General features: G+C 47.4%; 1 protein-coding gene across 10 annotated transcripts in view; it reads right to left on the bottom strand.

Annotated features, from left to right (window-relative positions):
• Positions 1 to 22475, bottom strand: part of MBNL1 (muscleblind like splicing regulator 1) — a 78028-nt gene that overhangs the window by 13657 nt on the left and 41896 nt on the right. For 3 of the 10 annotated variants that reach the window (XM_074153432.1, XM_074153430.1, XM_074153434.1), the window contains exons 2-6: positions 15770 to 15940; positions 9705 to 9905; positions 3261 to 3518; positions 2247 to 2300; positions 1254 to 1407 (exon numbers count right to left, since the gene is read on the bottom strand). In XM_074153432.1, the coding sequence (XP_074009533.1) occupies positions 1254 to 1407; positions 2247 to 2300; positions 3261 to 3518; positions 9705 to 9905; positions 15770 to 15940 (838 nt within the window). The remainder of the gene's footprint in view (positions 1 to 1253; positions 1408 to 2246; positions 2301 to 3260; positions 3519 to 9704; positions 9906 to 15769; positions 15941 to 22475) is intronic. The other 7 variants (XM_074153438.1, XM_074153433.1, XM_074153435.1 and 4 more) reach the window with 4 other exon arrangements.

Raw genomic sequence — 22475 nt, forward strand, 5'->3', positions numbered from 1 at the left:
GTCTTTCTATTGACTCCAACAAGCTTTGCAACAAGCTTTTACTGATATACTTTAGTGGTTGCGATGCATTTTTGGAACCTAAATAAGTTATTACAATGTACTAAATCAAGCAACTGATTTTTGTGCCATTTAAATTATACTTGTTGGTTGTATGCCAAGAAAGGCTGGTTGTATGATCAAGAAAGAACAGTAAAAGGCATTATACCGAATTCCTGGGAACGTACTTGCCAAAAATGTTTAGGATAAAATCCTTGAATTTTTTGGTAAAGATTAAATAGCTGCATTTTCCTTTTTCCCCTGCCCTCAACTAGTCTGCATTACGAAGAGCTGTCCTCACAGACTTGTCCCAATTTTTTGAGTACAGATCTATCAGACGTCCTCTGCATACCTCCTAGAACAATAGTGCTGTTTTAATGTGGGTTCATATTAACACAACTCACTTGTGTTAATACAGGCATAAATTCACATGACATACTATATTTTTTCATGAAGTGTTATTTGTAGAACCAATCATATATTCCAACTTTAAGTCCCATCACTTGTCCTCTGAAGGGATTTCTGCTTATTGTAAATAGTACAATTCTTCAGCAATTACCCTACGAAAAATGTGGATTTGATCACTTGAGTAAGAACAAGTGCACCTTGGTTCTGCTTAGTCCAAAATCAGCTCTAAGGTTGTAGTGCTAGAGGCCTGAACCTTGATTTCTTGCTTAGGTTCACAATTAGCCTGTCTGCGAGACTGCCTGCCTGTGCCTTTTATGATCACTGCACCATAATTAAAATCGAAACCTTCAAATGTGTGACTCAGAGCAACTGTTGCTAAGCTCACGAAGGCAAAGGGGTCTTACAGCAAAGAGAAACAAATACAACAGCTTAAGAGATGTGTAACGAAGAGAAGTTAATCGAGGGAAAGAAGAACGAGAGAAGAGATTTCAAGTTCTGATTTGGCATGACAGAGCATGACACTGATTTTTATGTTAGACTGGAAAACACCCACCCAGCTTCCGAGAGAAGCAGAGAGAAGCCAGCCTTCCTGCAGTCAGCACCTCCTCTGCCCGCGGCTCCCCGGCACGGCAGCATCTCAGCGGGGAGAGAGGCTGCCTGTGCCTGGCAGCAGCCGCCCCGCACAAGCGGCCGCCGCGCAAATACCTCTACGCATTTGCCGCCAGGAACACACGGTTATCTCCTCGGGTATTTTTTTCCAGAATTCCCCCTTTCCCCTCCCCAGAAAAAGGCAAACGAGAAGCACTTACCTGGTGGGAGAAAGGCTGTATGCTGCTGTAACTGCATGTTGGCAAGAGCTTGCTGGTATTGGAAAATACCAGTGTTAAAGACTGCAGTGGCACCATTGGTTTTTTCAAGCGCAGGCCTCTTTGGTAATGGGGGAAGTACAGCTTGAGGAATTCCCTGAATGATGGATGGGTATAAAAATAAAGTCCAGTAAAAAAAAGAAAAAAAAACAAAAAAGGGTGTGGGAGGGTAGGGTGTGGAGGAGAACGGGGAGGGAGGGAGAAGACAAGAAAAGAGAGAAAGGAAAAAAGAAAAATCAGTAGAAGGCAAAAAAACCAGGCAGCACCATGTTTATCCATGAGCAAGCAAGCAGCATAGCAGACTTAACTACCAAATAAAAGGCGAGGTAAAAGCTTTACGAGGGAGCACTACTTTAGCCTACCATTACAGCGGCACAGGTAACGTGTCGGAGCTGTACGTTATAGGAACCGGCATAGGTATTACGCTACTGTAAAGCTTCAGGGCTTTGGTCAGGAGCGAGGTATTGGGGTAGGGGAAGCAGCACTGCTAGCTCCATGAGGATCAACACGTAGAAGCGATGTTAATAGTCACCGTCCGGAGCGGATGGCAGGGCCGCTGGCGCCAACCCACTCCCCGGCCCCAGCGCCTGCCCGGGCATGCAGAGCGCGCGCCGCATGCCGGCAACCCCGGGCCACCTCCGCGCCACGAAGCCATGCCAACGCACCCTGCGCCGCGGCCGCCCGCGCGGCACCCTCGGGAGGGGACGGGACAGGGGATGGGGGACAGGGAAAGGAAGGGGATGGGAAGGGGCCGAGGGGCGCGAGGGCGGCGGGGTCCCGCTCTGGAGCCTGGCCCAGCCCGGTCCGGCCGCCCCTGCGCCCCTCGCCGGGGATCGGGAAGCGGGGAACCGGGATATTCCATTTCTAGACATTAACCCCAAACTCGACTCTACGATACAGCTACATGCCAAGCTAAAAGGTGAAAGGTCATAGTACCAGGTCAAAGGTTGCCTCGAGGGGTCGCTTCAGTGATTTGACAGCCGACTGAGTCTTAATTAGCAGGCAGCGAGCACATGATGGCAATGGCCAGTGGGGTCAAGCGCATTAACATAAACAGCAAGCAGAGGTGCATCATGGGGGCAGCAGTGCATTTGGGTAGGTGAGAAAAAACAAATAAAAACAAATCACCGGATGCCGTGTACAACGGTAACAAGACTAGGCATGCACGGGGGGCCGGCGGGCAGGGCGACCCCCTCCCGCGGGCCGGCCGGCCAGGTGCGGGGCTCACGGCGGTGGGACGGGAGTGGAAAGGGGGGTCCCCGCCACCGGACCCCACCGGCCGCCCTGCGCCGCCGGCCATGCTGCTGCCGCTGCGCCCGCCGTGCGCCTCTTCCCACACCCCACGGGGGCTTCGCAGACGGGACAACATGCCACCACTGCCCTGAGCCGGGGGCTGGCCACCCCAGGCGGGGAAACCAGTCCCGGAGAGGTTCCAGATCTGGGTGCTGCAGCTACGGGGGTTGCTCTAGCGCCCTGCGAGAGCTGCCGACAGCCCGCGGGTGGGGGCCAGGGCAGGTGGGCCAGGAACAGCATTAACGCACTAAGATCCACTTCAAACTAAGTCTCTGCAAACACGGACTTAGGGTAACTGAAATACGGGTTTATCTATCTGTGCAACTAGATAGATACATGTCTACCCACACACAAACATACAATAAACTATATATACATATATGCACACACACGTACACACACGCACACACGTATGCACACATATATGTACATATAGATACTCTGTACATCAGCAGGCAAAATTAGTGAAACACCTTAACGGTCTGAAACTACTTAAGAGCAGATCTGGCACCACATGCTGAGAAAGCTCATCGCACCATGTCGTGACTGGGATCCCCGAGCGCACGCACCCCCCACCCCCCCAGCAAGAACAGCTAACACATCAATTATCGTCTCTCCTCAACATACTTCTATTCCAGGGGTGTTTTCCAGACTCACCATGGCAGCTGCAGTGGCTGCTGCCTGGGCAGCTGCAGCTTGGTTAACCTGGTACTGGGCAGCCTTGATCTTGGCTTGCAGGTGTGCAGGAGGGTGGAAATATTTGCACTTTTCCCGTGAGCATCTCCCTTTGATGTAATCCATGCAGACAGTGACCGTGTTGTCGTTGGTGTCGATCATGGCGCTGTCGGCGGGGTGCGCGAACCGGCAGTCGTTCTCTCCCCTGTTGCAGTTGCCACGCTGATACTCTCGACATACCTGTGACACCGGGAAAAGAAAGTCGCTTAATTTGGGTGATGGGTGTCACGGGAATGGCTCGGAGCACAGTCAGGATTTCTGAATGTCTGCGAGAGCGCCACAAGGATGCTTGGGTTCCTGGTCCGGGAGGAGCACAGCGATGGTGGGATGGTGGGTTCAGCTCCCTGGCAGCAGGGACCTGGCTTCTCAAAAGCCCCTTCTGATGTCAAAGAGCATCAAAACCCACCAGGATCAAGAGCCAAGCACGCAGCAGCTTTTATTTTGGCTCCCACTTAGCCACCCACAGAGCTTTTTCTGTTTTCTGAAGAAACGCACAGAGGCTGTCTCTCAGAGATCACCCCAAGCATCACAGTGCTCGGACGCAGTCTGGCTCCACTGGGATCAGCTGTGCCCGAGTTAGCAATGCTCAATGCATTAATTAAGGTGACCGGCCAGTGGTGCCGGGAGGATGACGGCGTAGCCACCCCGGGCACCCCACCAGGCAGGAGCTTCATGGCTGCGCCGGGGAGCGAGCTGCACCGGTGGGGCATGCAGTGCCACACTGGTCCCCACAATCCAGGCATCTGCCACGAGAGGGCAATCCAAAACCCGCAGTGGCGGCCGCCTCTCTCCCAAGCTGCTCAGATTCCCCCTGTGGATCGGCGGAAGGTGGCCTGTGTTGGGAAAGAGCACAGGCTGCAGCCAGAGCGGTCACCGGTCCCGCTGTCACACCACTGCAGCGTGACAGCAGCCAAACGAAGCTGAAGGAATTGGAAATTGCACAAAGAAACCTGCTTGGCTGGAGGGCATCCCCCTGCAGCATCCCCGCTGCCTGGCCCCGAGCCGGCACAGACCCCCTGGACCTCCAGCCCCCGCCAGCGGTGCAGGCACTCACTCCATCACCAGCGAGACAAGCATTGGCTCCCTCTTCACACACCTTGCAAACCCTATGTTTAAAAAAATGACGTGTGTTCTTTTCATGGTCAGCTCTTCACAAACCGCAAAGAAAAATGCGTTTTGTCATTTTAGTTTTCCAAAGGCTATAGGAAACAGAAGGGACAAAAGCAAGCAAGTTTTTATAAAAATAAAACCACTTTAGTGGATGGAATTTCCTTTTAAAGGTGGGTGCCCATGAGCTTGGATCATCAGTATTTCCTCAAGGACCTTGGCTCTGATCCCTGCAACAGACCAAATTTGGTTGTTCTTTGGTTTCCATCCATGCTAGTTCTCTAGCTGCCTTTTAACCCCTGTGCTGTTTCAAGTACCAGCTGCCCATCAACTAAGACCTATGAAATGACATCCCCAAAGGACAAGAACAATACCATTTGTGAACCTGCTCACAGGAAACATCCATTTTTCCAGGGTCATTCCAGCATAACCCTATTTATAGTTTTTTTCCATGCAGTGACAAAGACTCTGGATGTATATTTGCCCAAACAAGCCAGTTCAGGCACCTCCGTTGCTCCTGTTCCTCCCCTTGGACATACTGCTCGCAGCTCGGTGCTTGCAGAACTGTTTCTGCAGCACACGTGAAACAGAATGGGCAAATTCCTCAGCTGGCAAATAACAACTTGCCTTCAGGTAATTCTGCAGCCAGATCCCTTCCCCGCAGCAGATCCCTTCCCCATGTAGCAGCATGGACCACTTTGCCAGCCAGCACGACACAGGGAGTGACTGGGGAAGGAGGCAGTGCCAGTTTAAGCCATCAAAAACCACAAGTCTGCTTCTGATACCTGTAGGGTGCTAGCACCATCCCTGCTCACAGGAGACTCCTGGTCTCTCTGCCCCTTGCTCTCAAGCATACACCCAATGGAGCTGGTAGGTCACTGCTTCTCCAAGAGAACTGTGCTAGGCTGGTCAGCCCCACCGCCTGGGGTACGGCTTGCTCTCTTTCATCACCTAGGAATACTTTCTGGGCCACAAACCAGTGTCTTCCACCCAAACACAGACCTCCCAAACAGACAAAAATGGATAATTTCATTTGATTATTTGTTTGCAGTCTAGAAGTTAACTGAAGTCTTTTCCTCTGAAGATAAAGGGTGCAACTAATGTCAATTGACTGTCTTTGCTCTGTCTTGTATTGGTGATCCACAAAATCGAAGTCTCAAAACCACTCCACACATAAGCAACAACTACTCCATTAATAACACAAAGATGATATGTACAAATATACATATAATGTATATATATAAAAAGTATCTATACATAGAGAGAGAAATAAAAAGCATCCACAGATAAGCTAATTTTATCACAGTTAAAAACACAAAGAATGACCAGAAAACTGAAATAGGCAGATAAAGACAATCTTTGGCATGTCCCGAGCAAATTTTCAGAGCTGTCACACAGTAGCTGAGATAAGGCAATGGATGGGTCTCTCAGTGCTCCTTAACAGATCTCTGAACGATGGTTTACAGCAGTCAGATACAAACTATAATACTGCTAGTCCTTTTAATCAGTGTGACCAGCAATGGCTTTTCAGCTACCGTGATGGTAGCCAAGAATGTTTCCAACTCTTGTTTATTTAAAAGCAAGCATTGAAAATGGTGTTATTTTTTGCCACAGGCATGCAGTAATATATCATTCATCTGCCTGAGTAAAAAGAGGCATGGAAGCACGGTATGTTGTCTGGTCTTTCAGATCTGGAGAGCTTTTATTTAGTTAGTTATTAATAGCCCTGTAATCAGTATCATAATTTTCAACTCAGTATGTCAAGGAGCATAAAAAAAAAGTCACCTGTACATCTCTAGCCCGTCTGCAAAAATGCTGAGTTAGTGCTGCAGTATTACTGATTTGTCATAATTCACCTAATTTGTTCTAACTTTGGGCTCAGTTTATTTTGGTCACCCCGCTCGGATTCAAGTTGGGAGAGAATCCCACCCTGGTGGGGAGACAACTGCTGCATCACCTCAGCCACGACAGAGGTCCTATGCTGCTCACCCAAAATTGGGCAGAGCTTTGGCTGGAGGGACATGGACAGCAGAGCTGAGATCCCTGCCCTTCCTTGAGCACATCCCTTCTCTGGTCTCCTTCTCTGCCTTGAAGAGAATTTACCAAAATGGGCATATTACTATCCAGTACATTCTGAACGTTTAAACAAACAGCACCGCTAGGTCAGATTTCCTGATTATCCAAAATCTGAAAATCTCCAAGAAATTGGCTTCTTTCTGGAAAAAAAAAAGGTATATATGAAATAAGCAGGAAACAGCAGCTTAGTTGTGGTCATTCTTGATTCTTGAATACTTCTAATAGAAAATGATGGCATTCAAACGGAAACACATGCATTTTAAATAAAACGGTTAGGCAATTCCTTTCTCTCTCACTTCCCTGTCCTTCTCACTTCTCTTCTAGTTCACTGGAAGAGCCACACTTTCGTTCAAGCTATTTCTGGCAGGAGAGGAGCGTGAGAAAAAGCCTCAACCCATGAAATTTCCATGCAGATTCCTTATGGGAGTGGCTACTGGACACCCAAACATCTGCATGCTACCTGTACAGGCGACACGGTCCAAATATGTATTAAATCAAGCTTACTGCTAGTAACAGTCACTGACCTTATCTTATGAATATTCATATTAATTCAGGAGACCAGGTGCACTGCCTGGCAGATTTGTGTTGTCTGCCTGCTTTCCTTAAAATCCCAGGTAAATGCAATGAGAGCTTTTAGTTGTGAAACAGTCTGATTCAGTATCCCAGAACACGTATGCTAACTTCATTAACACTAGAGCACATCATTCTTGAAAATAAGTATTTAAAATTCTAAGCAGAACAAATCATATTCCAAGATTAGATGCTAACATCATAGCGGTTATTTTTCTCAAGGACAGTTCATTCCAAGGGAGAGCGAGCTAAGCCATATAAAGCTCTCTAATCATGTCATAACAAATGACAATACGGACAGCAATAAGCTCACTTAAAGAGCAGGTAGATGCATGTTGGCTTCTCTGAGAGGTAACAACCAGACCCCATAAAATCTTTCAAATCAGTTCTGCATTTCTGTAATCTACAAAATACATTAAAATGTTTTGCTGTTCATAAAAATGATGTGCTTATTTGCTATTTGTATACTAAATTTGGATACTCCAGATTAGATAGCCAATACACCGGAAAGCTCTGGCAAATTATCTTCTCACCTACATATTGCACTATTTAAACTGCATTTGCTGAAGGGAAAAAAGGAGGAGGAAAAGACACACCCCACGCAGCCCGTGCAGCCCCGCTGGGGCTCTCACCGACGGATGCGCTTCCCTGGCTATGGGCAGAGCTGGTGCTCGGGAAATTTGGGTATGTCCTACTTCTGCGTACGAACAGAAAGCTTTTGAGCCCCCGTCCCCAACATCACTAACCAGTGCCATGGCCCCTGCATGGGTGGAAGCACAATCAAACACCGCAGCTAGCCTCCACGCTGCAACCCAAAGGGCTCCCTGCCATCAGCATCCTCCTCTTGGTACTCATTTCTCAATCTAGAATGATTTATTTACGAATTTATCTAATTGCATTTTGGTTTTAAACCACCTCTGGCAGGTATCCACCGTGAAATAGAGTCCTCAAAGGAAAAACATCCCTCGGTGATTCCAAAAAGCCATCTGTGCGCCAGCTCTCAGCTCAGTGTGGCTGCGTCTCCTGTAACCTGACCGTGCTTTGGGGAACACTTTCCTCAGAGAAAACATCTCTAAAAAGGGAAATGATGCGATCCCACAGAAGGGGAACCTGCGGTGACGTGAGCTCTGAGAATAGTGACAGCGGCAGCGGGAAATGCTTGCTGCCAGATGACCCTCCACTCCGCCCAGCTCGCAGCCTTCTGAGCAGCAGCTTGTCAGTCAGAGATGCAACTAAGAAAAAGGAATTAATTTTCCTTGTAAGGAGAATTAATCCCTGTTAATGCAGATGCATGGGCAGAAAGAAAAGCATTACAATTACAACTTTCAATTTTAAAACAGAGATCCTGCTGGTTCCTCCCGTCATGCTCCCTGAGCTCAGGGACCATATCGAAGAGCAGACCAACCCACCCACCCCCCATACCCCCAAGCCTTCACACTCTCCCCACGCAGAGGAGAGGTTGCAGTACCAGGATCTCGAAGACCTGCCACTGCACTAAGGCTACAGAACGACAGTGCTGAGCACTGGCCACTGGGCTGGGGGCCCACGGCAGAGCAGGAGGGTTGGGGCTGCAGGAATGGGGCAGGCACAGCTTGGCTCTCACCACCGCCGACTGAAGCTGCCGTGGTGCCGGTGAGGGACAGCATCACCGGCCGTGGGAGCACTGTGGCCAACAGACAAACGGGGTGACAGGGGATCTCCCTGTCTGCCTGGCCTCTCCCATCGCTACCTTTTAACCACCAGGGCTGACCGGGGCTGCCCAGCGTCTGCTCGCTGGCTGTGCTTGTAGCTGTGCTTGTCGGCTGTGTTCGCAGGCTGTGCTAGCTGGCTGTGCTTGTGGCTGCGTTCACCGGTTATGCTTGCGGGCTCTAATTGTGGCTGTGCTCACAGGCTGTGCTCACCGGCTGTGCTTGCAGGCTGTGCTCACGGACTGTAATTGTGTCTGTGCTCTCCGGCTGTGCTCACCGGCTGTGCTCGCCGGCTGTGTTCACAGGCACACCTCAAGCACGCGGCAGCCACGGCACGGCACTGGCTCACTGCCCACACTGCTGCAACACCGATAAGGTGCCGAAAACACTGTCAGGCCTTTCAGATAAGAAAGATTCAGAGCAAGGGAGAGTACCATCTAGAGAGCACTAACACTTGTCAGGGTTGTAGCAGGGCTGATAAGCCAGGCGCGGGAGGCCGGCGGGGGAGCACTGGCACCATCTGTCCAGAGCAGAGAGAGGCTGAAAGCCATCTTCTACCCAGGCAGCTGGAGCTCTGCCCTTACACCCGGCCCTGGTGCTCTGTACCCGTTCCAGCGCAACCTGCACAGTCACACCTGGGCACACACTAAAAGTTTCGAGGCGCTCTTGCTGCTGCCGCACTCATTCCTAAAAGGGCTCTATATTTCCCTTTCTTTCTGCAACAGAGGGTCTGAAGCAGAACCACAAGCATTAACTTACTGTGTGATCACTCAGTCACTCCCCGTCCTTACTCATCACCAAGATATGACATTATCAGCTAAAGTAAAACTTGCATTCTTTTCTTTCGCAAGAAAAATATTTTATATCTGGGAGACGTAATAAATGATACAACCTCTGAAAATAAGTTATACATATTGGCTCCTACCTCCAGCCTGTCTGTCCTCATCAGCTTTTGGGCAGCGGCGGCAGCAGCAGCAGGAACTGGGACACCAGGGTTCCCTGTCACCAGCATCGGGGCAGTGGGCAGGATCTCCGCTGGGACCAGGCCTGGGGAGACGGGCCCCAGGTAGGGGTTGAAGGTGGCTGATGCGTTGGTGGCTAAGCTCGGTGCAACGGAAAACATCGGCTACAATCAGAGAAAAGAAGAAGAAAGACACTTTAAATATATATAACTTGCCATGCCATCAGCTTAATAACATTTTGGCTATCATCTGGAGCATAAAGGTGACGAGTTTCTGTTACTAATGGGAAAGAAGCATTTGTCATGTTTGTGGGACACGAAGAACACCCGTGCAAAGTTCACACACGAGCGAGACCACGAGGACAAGTGCCTCCCACCAGCTTCTGCTGCTTCTCCTGCTCAAGCTTCCCCTGCACTATTACAACACGTGGCAGCTCTTGGAGCAAACTCTATTTGATCCGCACTTGAGCAATACCATCACAAGTGAGCACTCCTCATGGCCACAGGAGAAGTCTGAAGCTCTCAGAGGGACACGTCCAAAACGTGTACAAACATCTACTCTTGGGGAAAAAGGCATCTGGCATTCAGACCCAGATAAACACATTTCTGACCTTGATGACAGCTAGCACTGGTTCAGAAATTTCAGAGATATTATAAGAGATATTATAGGACCAAGACCAGATGACCATAATCATTTATTTTTACAAAATTAAACAGGCTGTCCACACAGATATTCAGAAAGAAACCCAATGCATCAAGGATATGCTTTATTTAGACTAAAACATTAAGCCAGAGAAAGAAAGAGAGAGCATGCAAATACTGATTTTTTTTTTGTTTGTTTGCTTGTTTAAAAAAAGAAAGAGTCAGGTGCCCTTGTAGGCTATCGCATGTTGTGAAGATAATTGGATGTAGAAGACCAAATAATACTGTAAGACCAAATGCGGAGCTGTTACGCTGCAGTAAAGATTAAATAACTCTTCTGCCCTGCTGAATCCAAAGACACTGTGCTACCAGTGTAATTGCCAAATAAAATTTAGTCTGGAGTGTTTATCTTTAGTATCTAAATAAAGTAGTTACTCAAGGCATTTAGATTTTTCTTCCAAACTACTTTTTAGAGGGAAAAACAACTACAGAGTTAACGCAACTCTTTTTCTCTGTTTCATATCTGTTTAAGCCAGACAGCACATAACACCACATGTTTTTGTATTCCTGAGGAAATGACTGAACTGCTTGGAAGCAAGAACAGGTCCATTTGAAAACACTGGACAAAAAAAACATTACTGAAGAAAAAAAGACTGAAAGTTGTATAAATGGGAATAATTTCTTTAATGTCTCTGGTTCTTCATCTATGTGAATGAAAAACAAACAGGCAGATTTTACAGGAAATAAAAGATTACTCTTAACTACACTAATAATTAACTGCATTTTTCATTATTGTGTTATCAGCTATGTAATAAAGAACACTGAAAATAAAACTACAAACCAGTCTGTTAGTGTGTAACTTAAGAGCTATCAATGTTTGATTTCAGCCCAATATACTCACTGTACAGTAAATAAAAGACTATCTATTTATTTTCTACTGAGATACTTTTATACTAATATAAATATTCTTTATAGCCTAAATAGCCTTTAGACCACTGCAAAATAGTAGCATGTTTTATCAGAGCCACTTCATATTATTCTGATACTCAAGGTATTTTGCAATATGCTGTATACATGTAAATTAGGAGGTAAAAACCCATCCTACACTTGTATCAGGCCAGACTCAGCCATGCTGCTGGCAGAAAGAGACAGTGAAGTGGTGAAGCCTGGGCAGCACACAACCCCTTCTCGGTAGCAGAGGAGTCTGCCAGGGCACAAAGCCACCCAAACGCTCCTGCACCCAGGAAAAATTTCTGGCAATACAGTGGCCCCGACGACAGATGGCAGAGACAGGATCTCCCCAGCCACCCCAGCACTGACCCAGGGCTGCAGGATGAGGAGGAGCAGGACCCTGCTGTGAAGGTCACCCCAGGCATGGCCCTGACATCCATAAGCATCAGCCAAGGGACAGCCTGGAACTGCAAACTGCTCAGAACTGGGACCCTGATGCCACACAGAGAGATGGGGGGGCTCCAGGTCAGTCTGAGCTGCTGGACTCATCTCTCCTGTTCACTGTTTTCCAGCAAGCTTTCACTCCCCCACCTCTAGAAGCAAGGGTATTATTTCTCTATGACCATGACCAAACCATACAATTACTTACTGGCCTTGTAGTTTGGGCCCTACTATGCTCTGCATCATGCAAAACAGTTGGAGAGAAAAAAAAAAAAAAAAAAAAACAGCTCCTGTAGATCAGCAGAGAATAGAGGTGAAGGAGGACACAGCCTTGGATGCAGCTCTGTGCTGCCAGATGCCCCATAATCCACATAGCCCCATCTACTGAATAATTCTGCTCTAAAAATCCCTGCACACAACCAATGTGAACCTCACAGCAGGTCTGATCTCCATGGGTCTGCCTTTCAGAGGTACTGCTCGCTAACGAGGTCTATCGACAGGGAAGGAGACATGGGGGCACCTTTGGGAATCGGCCTCTGCAGCGCAGCAGAGACACAGCTCCTCCTTGGACAGACAGACAGACAGACGGGCTTTCTGCCAGCGCCTCAGCTCGCCAGCCCTGCAGGGAAGGAGCCGGACTTGTTTGACTCATCCTTAATGGTCATCTACTGAGCACCTGCCATGCCAAGAGAAGCACAAGAGGGTACCAGATGCACAGAGAGAAACACTGACAACCTACAGCTCCTGGGGAATTACAGACAGACCTGCAGGAAGGGTTGGGACCTTGCTGTGCTGCAGATCCGCACGGGTGCTGTGCAGCACATCACCCCTGCAGCTCTGCAGAAACCCATCCCCGACTGCCAGCCCCACCGCTCAGGCCTGCACAGAGCATGTGGGCTTGGGGCTGCCCATGTTGTCCCTGTAGGTGAGGGATGGCCCCAGGGTCTCCAGCCACCTTCAGGGTTCCATCTCTGCTCGCTTGGTCTCACATTTGCACCTTCCTCCTTCTGTTTAGCATTCTTCAGGCCCTTCCACACTGGAAAAGGCAAATCCAGGGCCTGACACTGCTATTGGGAAGCAGCTCAGCATCACCCACTGGTGTGCTGGTACCAAGTGATGCTCCAGTACCAAAGCCATAGTCCAGCTGAGCCCAGCTCCCCCTAAACCGGTTTAGAAGCAAGGAGGGCAGAGCCACCCTGAGCAGAGAGCCCTCTTCCTCAGGGTCTCAGCGCTTGCAGCCAGCAGGACATGCAATCCCTGCTCACCATCTGGAATCCCTTCCCCTCAAGTGCCAGGCAAAGACAGATAAAAGAGCAAACTAAAAAGGAAAGATGGGGAAAGTCTACAGACACTACTTGCAACTAAGATAATTAGGGCATTTATCAAACAGAAATATGAGTGAAAGGATCCTACTGCTTTGCTTACCAAATTAGAGTCTCTCATTAAGTTAGTTCATTTACTTTTATTAAAGTATAGGGTATTGATTTTTGTAAAACAAAACAAACTGACTGATGCATCGTTAGATGGGATGATACAAATCCCTTGCTAAAACATCCTGAAATAACATCCCTTTCAACTGTGCTAAAAAATAAAGTCATTTTAAGGCCAAATTAGTAGGATGACATCCATTTGGAAACACTACTGCTGGGACAGCCAATGGGCCTTGCTGTGAATCCTCGTATTGAATGAGACTGAATTCTGAAACTCCCCAGTCTGGAATGTTTGAACTCAAGTGATGTACGCAAAAATTACCCAGGCACAGGTAGAAGGTGTGCTGCACTTTGAAATACACTGACTTAAAATTTTGCTTGCTAGGGACAGTAGGAGTGTAGCAAAAAGGAGAATTTAAACTTGATTTGAATGTTGTCCTCACACTAGCTTCTCTTTATATTAAGGACTGCATTAGTATTCTTTTTTTCATGTTTACCCAACTGTTGGTGTGTGCCTACACACTGCTTTGTATAACCCTGAGGGAGCCCTATTTGGTTACAATTCATGAAACAAACGAACAAACAGGTTAAGAGAGAAGAATATTTTAAGTAATGGTTCTTACTGTTGGCTGCATTTTGAGTTAAGCTTTCTTATAGTCCCAAATATGAATTTGCTGGCACTAAGGCTGTATCACTGTACTCCAATTGGGAAATAAAAATAAAATTGTGACATGTGAACATGTCTGTTTTGAGCTGTTGAAATTGAAAAATCATTCTGAGGTTGCTCTGGAGTTAGAGCACGTAAAGCACAGCCTGCTTTTGAGCTGTCTAGCTGTACAGACAGTTAATTTTGTTTCCGATCCAAAAGCCATCAGCAGCGGGCACCAGCGCACAGGCAGCCCCGTCCCTCCTGCAAGAGGGGAGTGAGCGCAGGCTGCACGGCTCAGCGTCAGGGCATCCCCTGAAGCACTGCGGTGCCACAGCACTCACCGTCTGGGCGCTGATGCTGCCCCAGCTCATCTCCTTGCCTTGCTGATACAGGCAATTTTATTCCAAGAAAAGCCAATCAAAAGAGAGAAAACAAAACGTGGTGTCTTCTCACTCTGTGCTAAAGTCAATTTACTGTGACGATCCTACCACGACATTTTCTCCTTTTCTCCCCTGCACACACTTTTTTCTTGAAACGGCCGAGGCATAAAGTTCTGTGGGAGAATCACAGTTATATTAACTGAATCAAATCAACCACATAGTATTTACTGGTATTCTGCAGACCCACAACACGTGAAGCCAAAGAACCATTTGGCACAAACATGAGAGCCCTTTCTGCTGAGATGATTTTTCCTAAGGATTTAGCTATATTTTGAGGAGTATTAATTGTCACTATGTTTTTTGAAATAGAAGTTGAAGAACTCATCTAACGGAGTGAACATAGGTTTCCTAAAGGAAGGTATCTAGAACTAAATTAAACTCCCTAAATTCTACCTTTGCCGGCAAGGAAGAAATAAAAGAACTGTCAGAAAAGTGGTAATTCAGACATATTTATTTTATATGTATTTTTCAACTTATTTTTTCCTTTGCTGCCATTTTACCCATTGAAAGAGAGGGGAGCCAGGGGAGCATTGTTTGCCTTTTTATTTAGACTATACCAGCCTTGCTCATATATTAATCAATGCCAGTCTCGCTCATACATTAATCAGTACCCTCTAATGTCTGAGCTAGAAATTTATATCGAAAGGGTTCTGGGCCAAATTTATCCATAGGTTAGCTCGAATGACCTCTCTGGATTGCATTAGAGAGGGATCTGGCACAGGGTGTTCAGCTCCCAAAGGCGTAGGTGCATGGCGGGTGGATGCCAATCATCTTGACATTTGCTGAAAGGAGGGATTACTGCAGAGCGAGAAATTCAGCCACGGCATTTGGCTTCGTGGAACACTGCACTGCGCTTACTTACTAAGGTATAACAGAAACAGGTATGAGGTAATATATGATCACATTTTACTGTGACCAGATGAGAGATTTCTGACAGATTCTCCTTCCCGCACCCCTTAGATTTTTGTAGAAATTATGAGTATCTGTACCTCTCCTTCTGCCAAGCTGAGCTGTGATCGTGCAGGTCAGACTGACATGCACCATACATCACCCAGGACAAGCTTTCTGCTCTGCCTGACAAAGTGCAAGTAATTCCCTGAGAAGGTTCCCCTGAGTGAATGGAAAACATCCAGTGGGAATATTCTCAAACCCAGGAATCTCCTAGAACATGTGAAATTGCAAAGGAAACGCCTATTTACAAAAATTCCAGGCAGATCATTCACTTTCTTAATTTTAAGAAATAAGTTGCAAAAAAGGAATTAAATTAATAAATGATTAACAAAATTAATTAAATTAACAGTATTACTTCAGGCAAGGGAAAATTAAGCAAAGACATACAGACCAGCATTTCATTGTATTTGATTTCTCCACCAGCACCCAATGTTTGTGGGATTTTACAGGCATGTAAGCACACCCCCTAACTTGCTTCAACTGCAACTCATCATACTCATTGATCAAAACCAAAAGTGCACGTACCACAGGCTGCAACGGGGCACCAGGCATCATGGCATTGGCAAGCTGCATCTGCTGGGCCAGCATGGCCATATTCTTCTGCTGAATCAGGTTATTGCGTCCATTTATCTCCAGCTGCGTTTTTAAGTGTGGTGGTGGGTGAAGATATTTGCAGTTTTCCCTTGAACATCGACCCTGAAGAAGAGAATTGACACAATTGGCTTAGAAGCTATAGGCGTATCTTCATCCTTATGTCATCGCCTAAAGCAAGCACAACACGCTGCTGATCTAGAAGGAAAGCCCCCGGCTACTTCTCTAGGCTATCACAAACTGACCAGAGCAACTTGGCAATTCTAGCATCAGCTTCTTGCTTTGCTTTTCTAAACTACGTATTCCTGCAGTACAACTCTAAAAAATATACTGTTTCTTTTAAAAGTTGCTGAAGGTGAGCAAGCATCAGTTGTTCTGAAAGTACAGTATGCCTGATCCCTGTGGGCACAGGTCTTTGCTGAGTGAAAGCTCAGCCCACGGGGTCCAGCATGGCTCCCCCAGCCCACAGAGCCGCCTCCAGGATGCTGGTAGCTGCGGAGCCGGAAACCCAGCAAAAGAAACACGGTCCGGCTGCAGCGCTGAGCCTACAAAAGCTCACATGCTACTCTGATCAAGGCTCACTTCTCTTTCTGCTGTGCACAATACGCATCGAGCGCACAGCAAGACGTGTGGTCAAAGTAGCATTATTACCAGGAAAACAGCACCAGCTCGGTGCTTTCACTAGACGCGGAACACAACATCTTTGAAGAAAACCTCTTATACATGACGCATTTTTGATACAATTATGTAAACCAAACAAGAAAATCAGAATTGACTTGCTTCTAAATTTTTCATTACACTCAGATGTGGTAAACAATAAATTTCATGCACTGATTTTATTTGGATGAAAGGACATTCATCAATTTGACAACTATTCACATGAAGAAATAGTAAAAAATAATTCTATGTAGTACTTGTATCCAAACCCCACTGTACCTCCTTGTTACCCAGTAATCCAGCTTCACACAGAATCATAGATTGGTTTGGGTTGGAGAAGACATTAAAGACCATCTAGTCCAACCCACCCTGCCATGGGCAGGGACACCTCCCACTAGACCAAGTTGCTCAAAGCCCCATCCAGCCTGGCCTTGAACACCTCCAGGGATGGGGCAGCCACAGCTTCTCTGGGCAACCTGGGCCAGTGTCTCACCATCCTCACAGTCAAGAATTTCTTCCTAATATCAAATCTAAATCTCCCCTCTTTCAGTTTAAAACCGTTCCCCCTCATCCCACTGCTACTCTCCCTGATAAAGAGTCCCTCCCCATCTTTCCTGTAGCCCCTTTAGGGACTGGAAGGGGCTCTAAGGTCTCCCTGGAGCCTTCTCTTCTCCAGGCTGAATAACCCCAACTCTCTCAGCCTGTCCTTACAGCAGAGGTGCTCCACCCCTAAGAGATAAGACATCCCTGCTTGGGGATCTCTCCTAATGTGGTTTCCAGCTGCAAGTGCCCCCACCTGCAGGCTCCCGGCAGGGAGCGGGGCGGCTGGTGCTGGGCAGCACTGGGCACTTGACCAGTGGCTGGGGCACAGGGAGTTGGGCATGAAGAGGGCTTCTGAAAACTAGCGCTAAGTCTCCCCCTGAGACTCCGCTGTAAAAACCTCTAAAATGAAAGACAGAGCTTGAGCGAAGGGCACTGCCTGCCCAGCCGCGGCACACGACAGAGGGGGGTTGGGCAAGAGAAACCCCCCTCTCTTGTGGAAGAGATTCCCCTCCTCTCATGGCACGTGAGCTGTCATCTCGCATGCCATGAGACTTCATAAAATGCACATTCATTAATACGAAAGCTTTACAAACTAATTGCTCTTTAGAATAGTAACACTGGACCCCATACTTTCACTAAAGGGATTATAATAATAAGGAAAAAAAAAACCAACTAAAAAAGGAGAACTGATTCCTTTTCTGGAAAAAAACAGATTCCTTAAATTACATTTTTTTTCTTTTACTCATTCATCTTTGAAATAAATCCAAACAGGAACAATGACAAGGCAAAAGACAGCCTAAAGACAGCCTTAATTTAAGTAAGAAATCATTTTTATCAGAAAACAAATTAATTCAATATAGTTTGACCTTATACTGCAATTTTGCTCGAAATTTAAAATGTATTCTTGTTATAAGATCTGCCAGAAATCTAATTTGTACGATGATTTTTGTCTCCCCTTAAGGCTGGGATAAACGGTTTGCTGCTGCTCCCGTCCCAATCCATCTCTCCTGCTGGCAGTCCAAATTCCTTAAAACTCATTTTCCTAGTGAGTCAACTGACATCTGAGTGAGCCTTGCATAAGAGATATACCTGATAGAAAGAAAAATACATATAGTTTTGTGGACATCTCCAGGCTACACACCAAGATTATACAAAGTCCCATGTACATGCAGACCACTACTCTAATGAACGGCAAAGAAAGTTCATCTTTCAGAGCATCCGCTCATAATCCCTGAGGACATTTCCTTGAACAAAATGCATGTCCCATCACACGATCCCGTCCACCTCCAGAGAGAACAGAAGAGTGGAGTGACTGCTGCCTGTCTGCAGAGGAGAAGACACAGTCATGCCGTGATTGTCGACTTGCTGGCCCTGGGGCTGCAGACCTCGGACTTCTGGTTGTGGCATGCAGGAGGACTCCCTAATGTCCTTTGGCAGGGGCCGTCACCTCCCCCTCAACATAGGGGTCTACAGGCTGTCCTCGGCAAGGCTGATGCACGGAAAGGACCACTGAAGTCACTTGCAAGAAAATCTCCCAAGTAACACAGCTCCAAATGTTGGAAAGCAATCAAGACAGGGGACAGAAAATGCACAAAAGCTAAAAGCACAACACCTATCCTACAGATAAAGACAGGGGAAAACATCATGTGCGGCCTGAGAAAATATTTTTACAGGGGAACGGAGTTTCCTACTGCAAATACTTAGAATAAGGATTTCCTACTGCAAATAAGGATTACTTCAGTAACAAACATTAACAACGATTCATAAGTAGAAAAGACAAATTGATGGTGGCAACAGGAATCGGTGTTTATGGAGTGTGAATTTTATACGTGTGTGTGTATATACACCTATACATACATGCCTGTATGCATCTGCTGGTTGCTGCTTCGCTCGCGGGAGCTCCCCAAGACACCTCCAGCGTTGCACTGAGAGAGTGGTGGGTGGCCACTGGCGGGGCTGTGCCCAACCATGTCCCTGGGGACCAAAGCCAGTGCCCAACAGCCCTGCGCAGCATCCAGACCCAAGCAGGGCCAGCGCAGCCCAGGGTGGACCAGCTGGAACCACGCACAGGATATCTCCCACCCGGCTTGTCCATAGGCTTGGGGGGAAAGCACGCTTTCAGCCTGTGGGGATGCGCTTGGACAAAATGACCCTCAGTTCTTTCCTTAAATACCTTACTGGCAACACAGCTCAGTATTTAAGCCATTCTGCACAAATAAACCAACCTCATTACAGCATCTCACCCCCCTCAAAGCACTTCACAATTATATGAAACGGTAGGTAAAAGGCAAGCACGTTGGAACAGCTTCATTTATGTCAATTTTTTTCTTGATCCTAAAACCCATGTTAATTGTTGCTACCACTCAGTAACATGGGGCAAAATTACACATTTACTAGCTGCCTGGAAGATTATATCTTACATTAGCACAGTGTAAAAATCAGACTTAATTACTGCTAAATGAGTAACATGAAACTACATGTGTTGCTGCAATCAGAGAGGAGCAATTAACAAACCTGATTCCGAAATGCAGATTAAACTCAACGTCCTAATTCCAGTGGTGGGGTTTAGGCTGCTCCACACCTCTCCAGAGTGGATCCAGAGACTGGATCATGACTGCTCAATCGACCTCATAGACTCAAATGCTTTAAGGCCAGAAGAAATCAAGCCAGTGATCTAATGCAATGCCCTCAGGATCCTGGGAAACGAGGAGCCCCTTCCCTTGTTTCCCCATCAAGGCCATCATCTCTCTTCCCTTAGCAGCTGATCTCTAAGGGCGACAATTCACTCTGAGTTAAAGACTACAAGAATATACCACATCCGCAGGTAAACTGTGTTTATGCATAGTTATCATGAGCTACTATCAAAAAGTTTACATCTTTCTTGTTTGTATGTTGCTTTGGAACCTAGTGCAGCATTTAACTTTCAACCTTTGTGAATTTTCAGATCCTAGCAAATTTTCCAAAAGAAATGCAGACTTAACTGTTTGGGAAATGGACCTTCAGAAATGGTACACAGAGTGTGCAGGAGTCAGAAAACACAGGCTGAAAACCACTGTCAAAAATCTCGATGAGGCACACAGACTGCATTCATCTCCTTTATACTGTGAACAACTAGCTCCTTAATTACCTTTTCACTAGATTCTGCTAACTTCAGTCAACAAAGTTTAAGGCAGATTTTAATCTCTCTGAACCTCTTCTGAATCCTTTGCTGTTTTTTCAGTCATTAAAAAAAAAGAATGCTATACGTGGGTAAATTCAGAGAAGTGGAAGTTGAGCACGCTGGCAGAGTCCCGAAATGCTGTATGAGCACAGTGGTGGGGTTTTACCAGGATCCTGCTGGGCTAAAACTTATTAAAAATGTTCCTGAGGCTCCTTGGGCACACTCCTCAGCAGAAGCCACCCGCAGATCTCGGTCCCTCAAGCCAAGCAGGACAGAGCCACCCCCACGGGCACAGCCAGGAGGGAAACACGAGGTGCCCAGCGTGACACTAAGGGGGGGTGACATGAGTGGTACCACCCTCCCGACAGCAGTGTCACCGCCAGGACGCCACCCCGCGCTGTGACCAGCCCTGGTGCACGTCCTGCTCAGAAACTCGTCCTGCGGAGCGAGGAAGGAGAGGACGAGCTCGGCCCGTCAGCCAGGCGGCTCGGCCTCCTCCCAGCAGGAATGCCGGAGCGGGGGCCGCGCGGGCCGCTCTCACATGATGTTTTTCTCCAGCTATCATATCAACAACGCGCAGGCAGAGAGCCCAGGCTGAACTAAACAGCCAGCCCGACTGTCATTAAATCAGGGCAGCGTGATGTCTGCAGTATTTTAAGCTGTCTAGCCTTGGCAAAAAACAGGGTTAGGGACGAGTGGGTGGCACTTACCCATCAGGGACCTGTGTGAGTCCCCAGAAGATGCCCATCCTCCCCCCTCCCACGGTGCCTGCCGTGGGTCTGGCATTAGCCTCCTCAGCACTGTTTTGGGAGGCAGGAAGGATGGGGTGGGGGGGCCACAGGCCCACCATCACCCTGAGGGCTTTGTCAATCCATCTGCCCTTACCACCCACTGGATCAGGCCTACCTCTGAATACCTGCCCAATCTAAACACCGTGCAACCTCATGTAATGATGAGGCTTGCAAGGGCAGTGCCAAGAAAAGACGTTTGTTGCCTTCTACGCCGTTCCTCCTCCCAGCAGTGTCCCCAAGAGCCCTTCTCACCCCGGTGAGCGGCGCGGCGCTGCTGCAGCCCACGTGCCCCCGCCGCGGGGACACACTGCACCTCCACCCCAAATGCCTGGAGGTCCTCGTCTGCCACTCGGACGCTGGCAGACCTGCCTCTGGTTTCACGGGCGCTCAGCACACACGCCAATGGCTGTGCCAACGCTGCCAGGCGGCATCGGCACCCAGCGCTGCGCCGGGGAGGCTGGATCTGCACCCTGGCCAAACTCCTGGCAGCTGGGTAAGGGAAAAAAGCCAACCTGGGAGCAGCAGTCCCTGCAGAAGAGGGGGGCTGCCATGCTGCAGGAGAAGCGGATTAGGGGGGAGCGGCCCCGAAGGGCCGGGGACACCAGGATGCTACATGGAAGCCATCAAACACGGCTTCTTCACGCTCACACAGCTCCCTAAGAAATAAAAAATAAACCCCAAACCATACAGAGCGCTGAATACCTTAAAAAATTGGTTATTGCTGATCTCATTTTTTTGTTATGAACTACACACCAAAGCCTGAAATTTTCATGAAGATTACTGCTTTTTTGTAAAAACTGCCAGTCAGATTATTGCGCTGAGGAGTTTTAAGTTGGAAATAGATATTAATTAAAACGTGTCTGTAGGAAAATATTTACTTTGTTTGTTCATTCGTTGACAGAAAATGCCTCTTATCTTTGCGTTTTCTATTTATTTCCCTAGACAGGTGGCAACGAGCAGCGCTGCCTCTCAGCACGCACCCTGCCTCCCCTGAGCGCCGGACAACAGCACCTGCCTTTGTAGTTGGGAAACCACTGCGACACGAAAGGGACGGAGTGAAGGGGGAAACCTTTCTGTGTGACGTTATTACTTCTGAACCACAGGGAAATGTGTGTTTCTTACTTTATTTTTCATATTCTCTTAGAGGAAAATCATTACTTATTGGGGCAGACACATTTTAGACGTGCAGGTTTTTGTTTGAATTATCATTAAAATACCAGTAGGAAGAGTAATCTTTTTAGCTGACAGCAGCTACTACACAAAGACAGACTTTTAAGTCGTATTTGAAATATGGGGGCAAGGACACATTTCCTTTTACTCTCTTTCCAGAAGTAAATCTTTTAAACTCATGCTGGGTCTCAATTTTTGTCTTAGTTTTTAATACACAAATTTATTTCCTATTCTGTACATTTCACTTTCATTGCTCAAAAATGCTGTAAAGACCAGTCTGCTGTGGTCATGGGATCAGAATGCCCTGGCTGCAGCCTGA

This window comes from Numenius arquata, chromosome 9, assembly GCF_964106895.1.
Source record: "Numenius arquata chromosome 9, bNumArq3.hap1.1, whole genome shotgun sequence".
Classification (NCBI taxonomy): Eukaryota; Metazoa; Chordata; class Aves; order Charadriiformes; family Scolopacidae; genus Numenius; species Numenius arquata.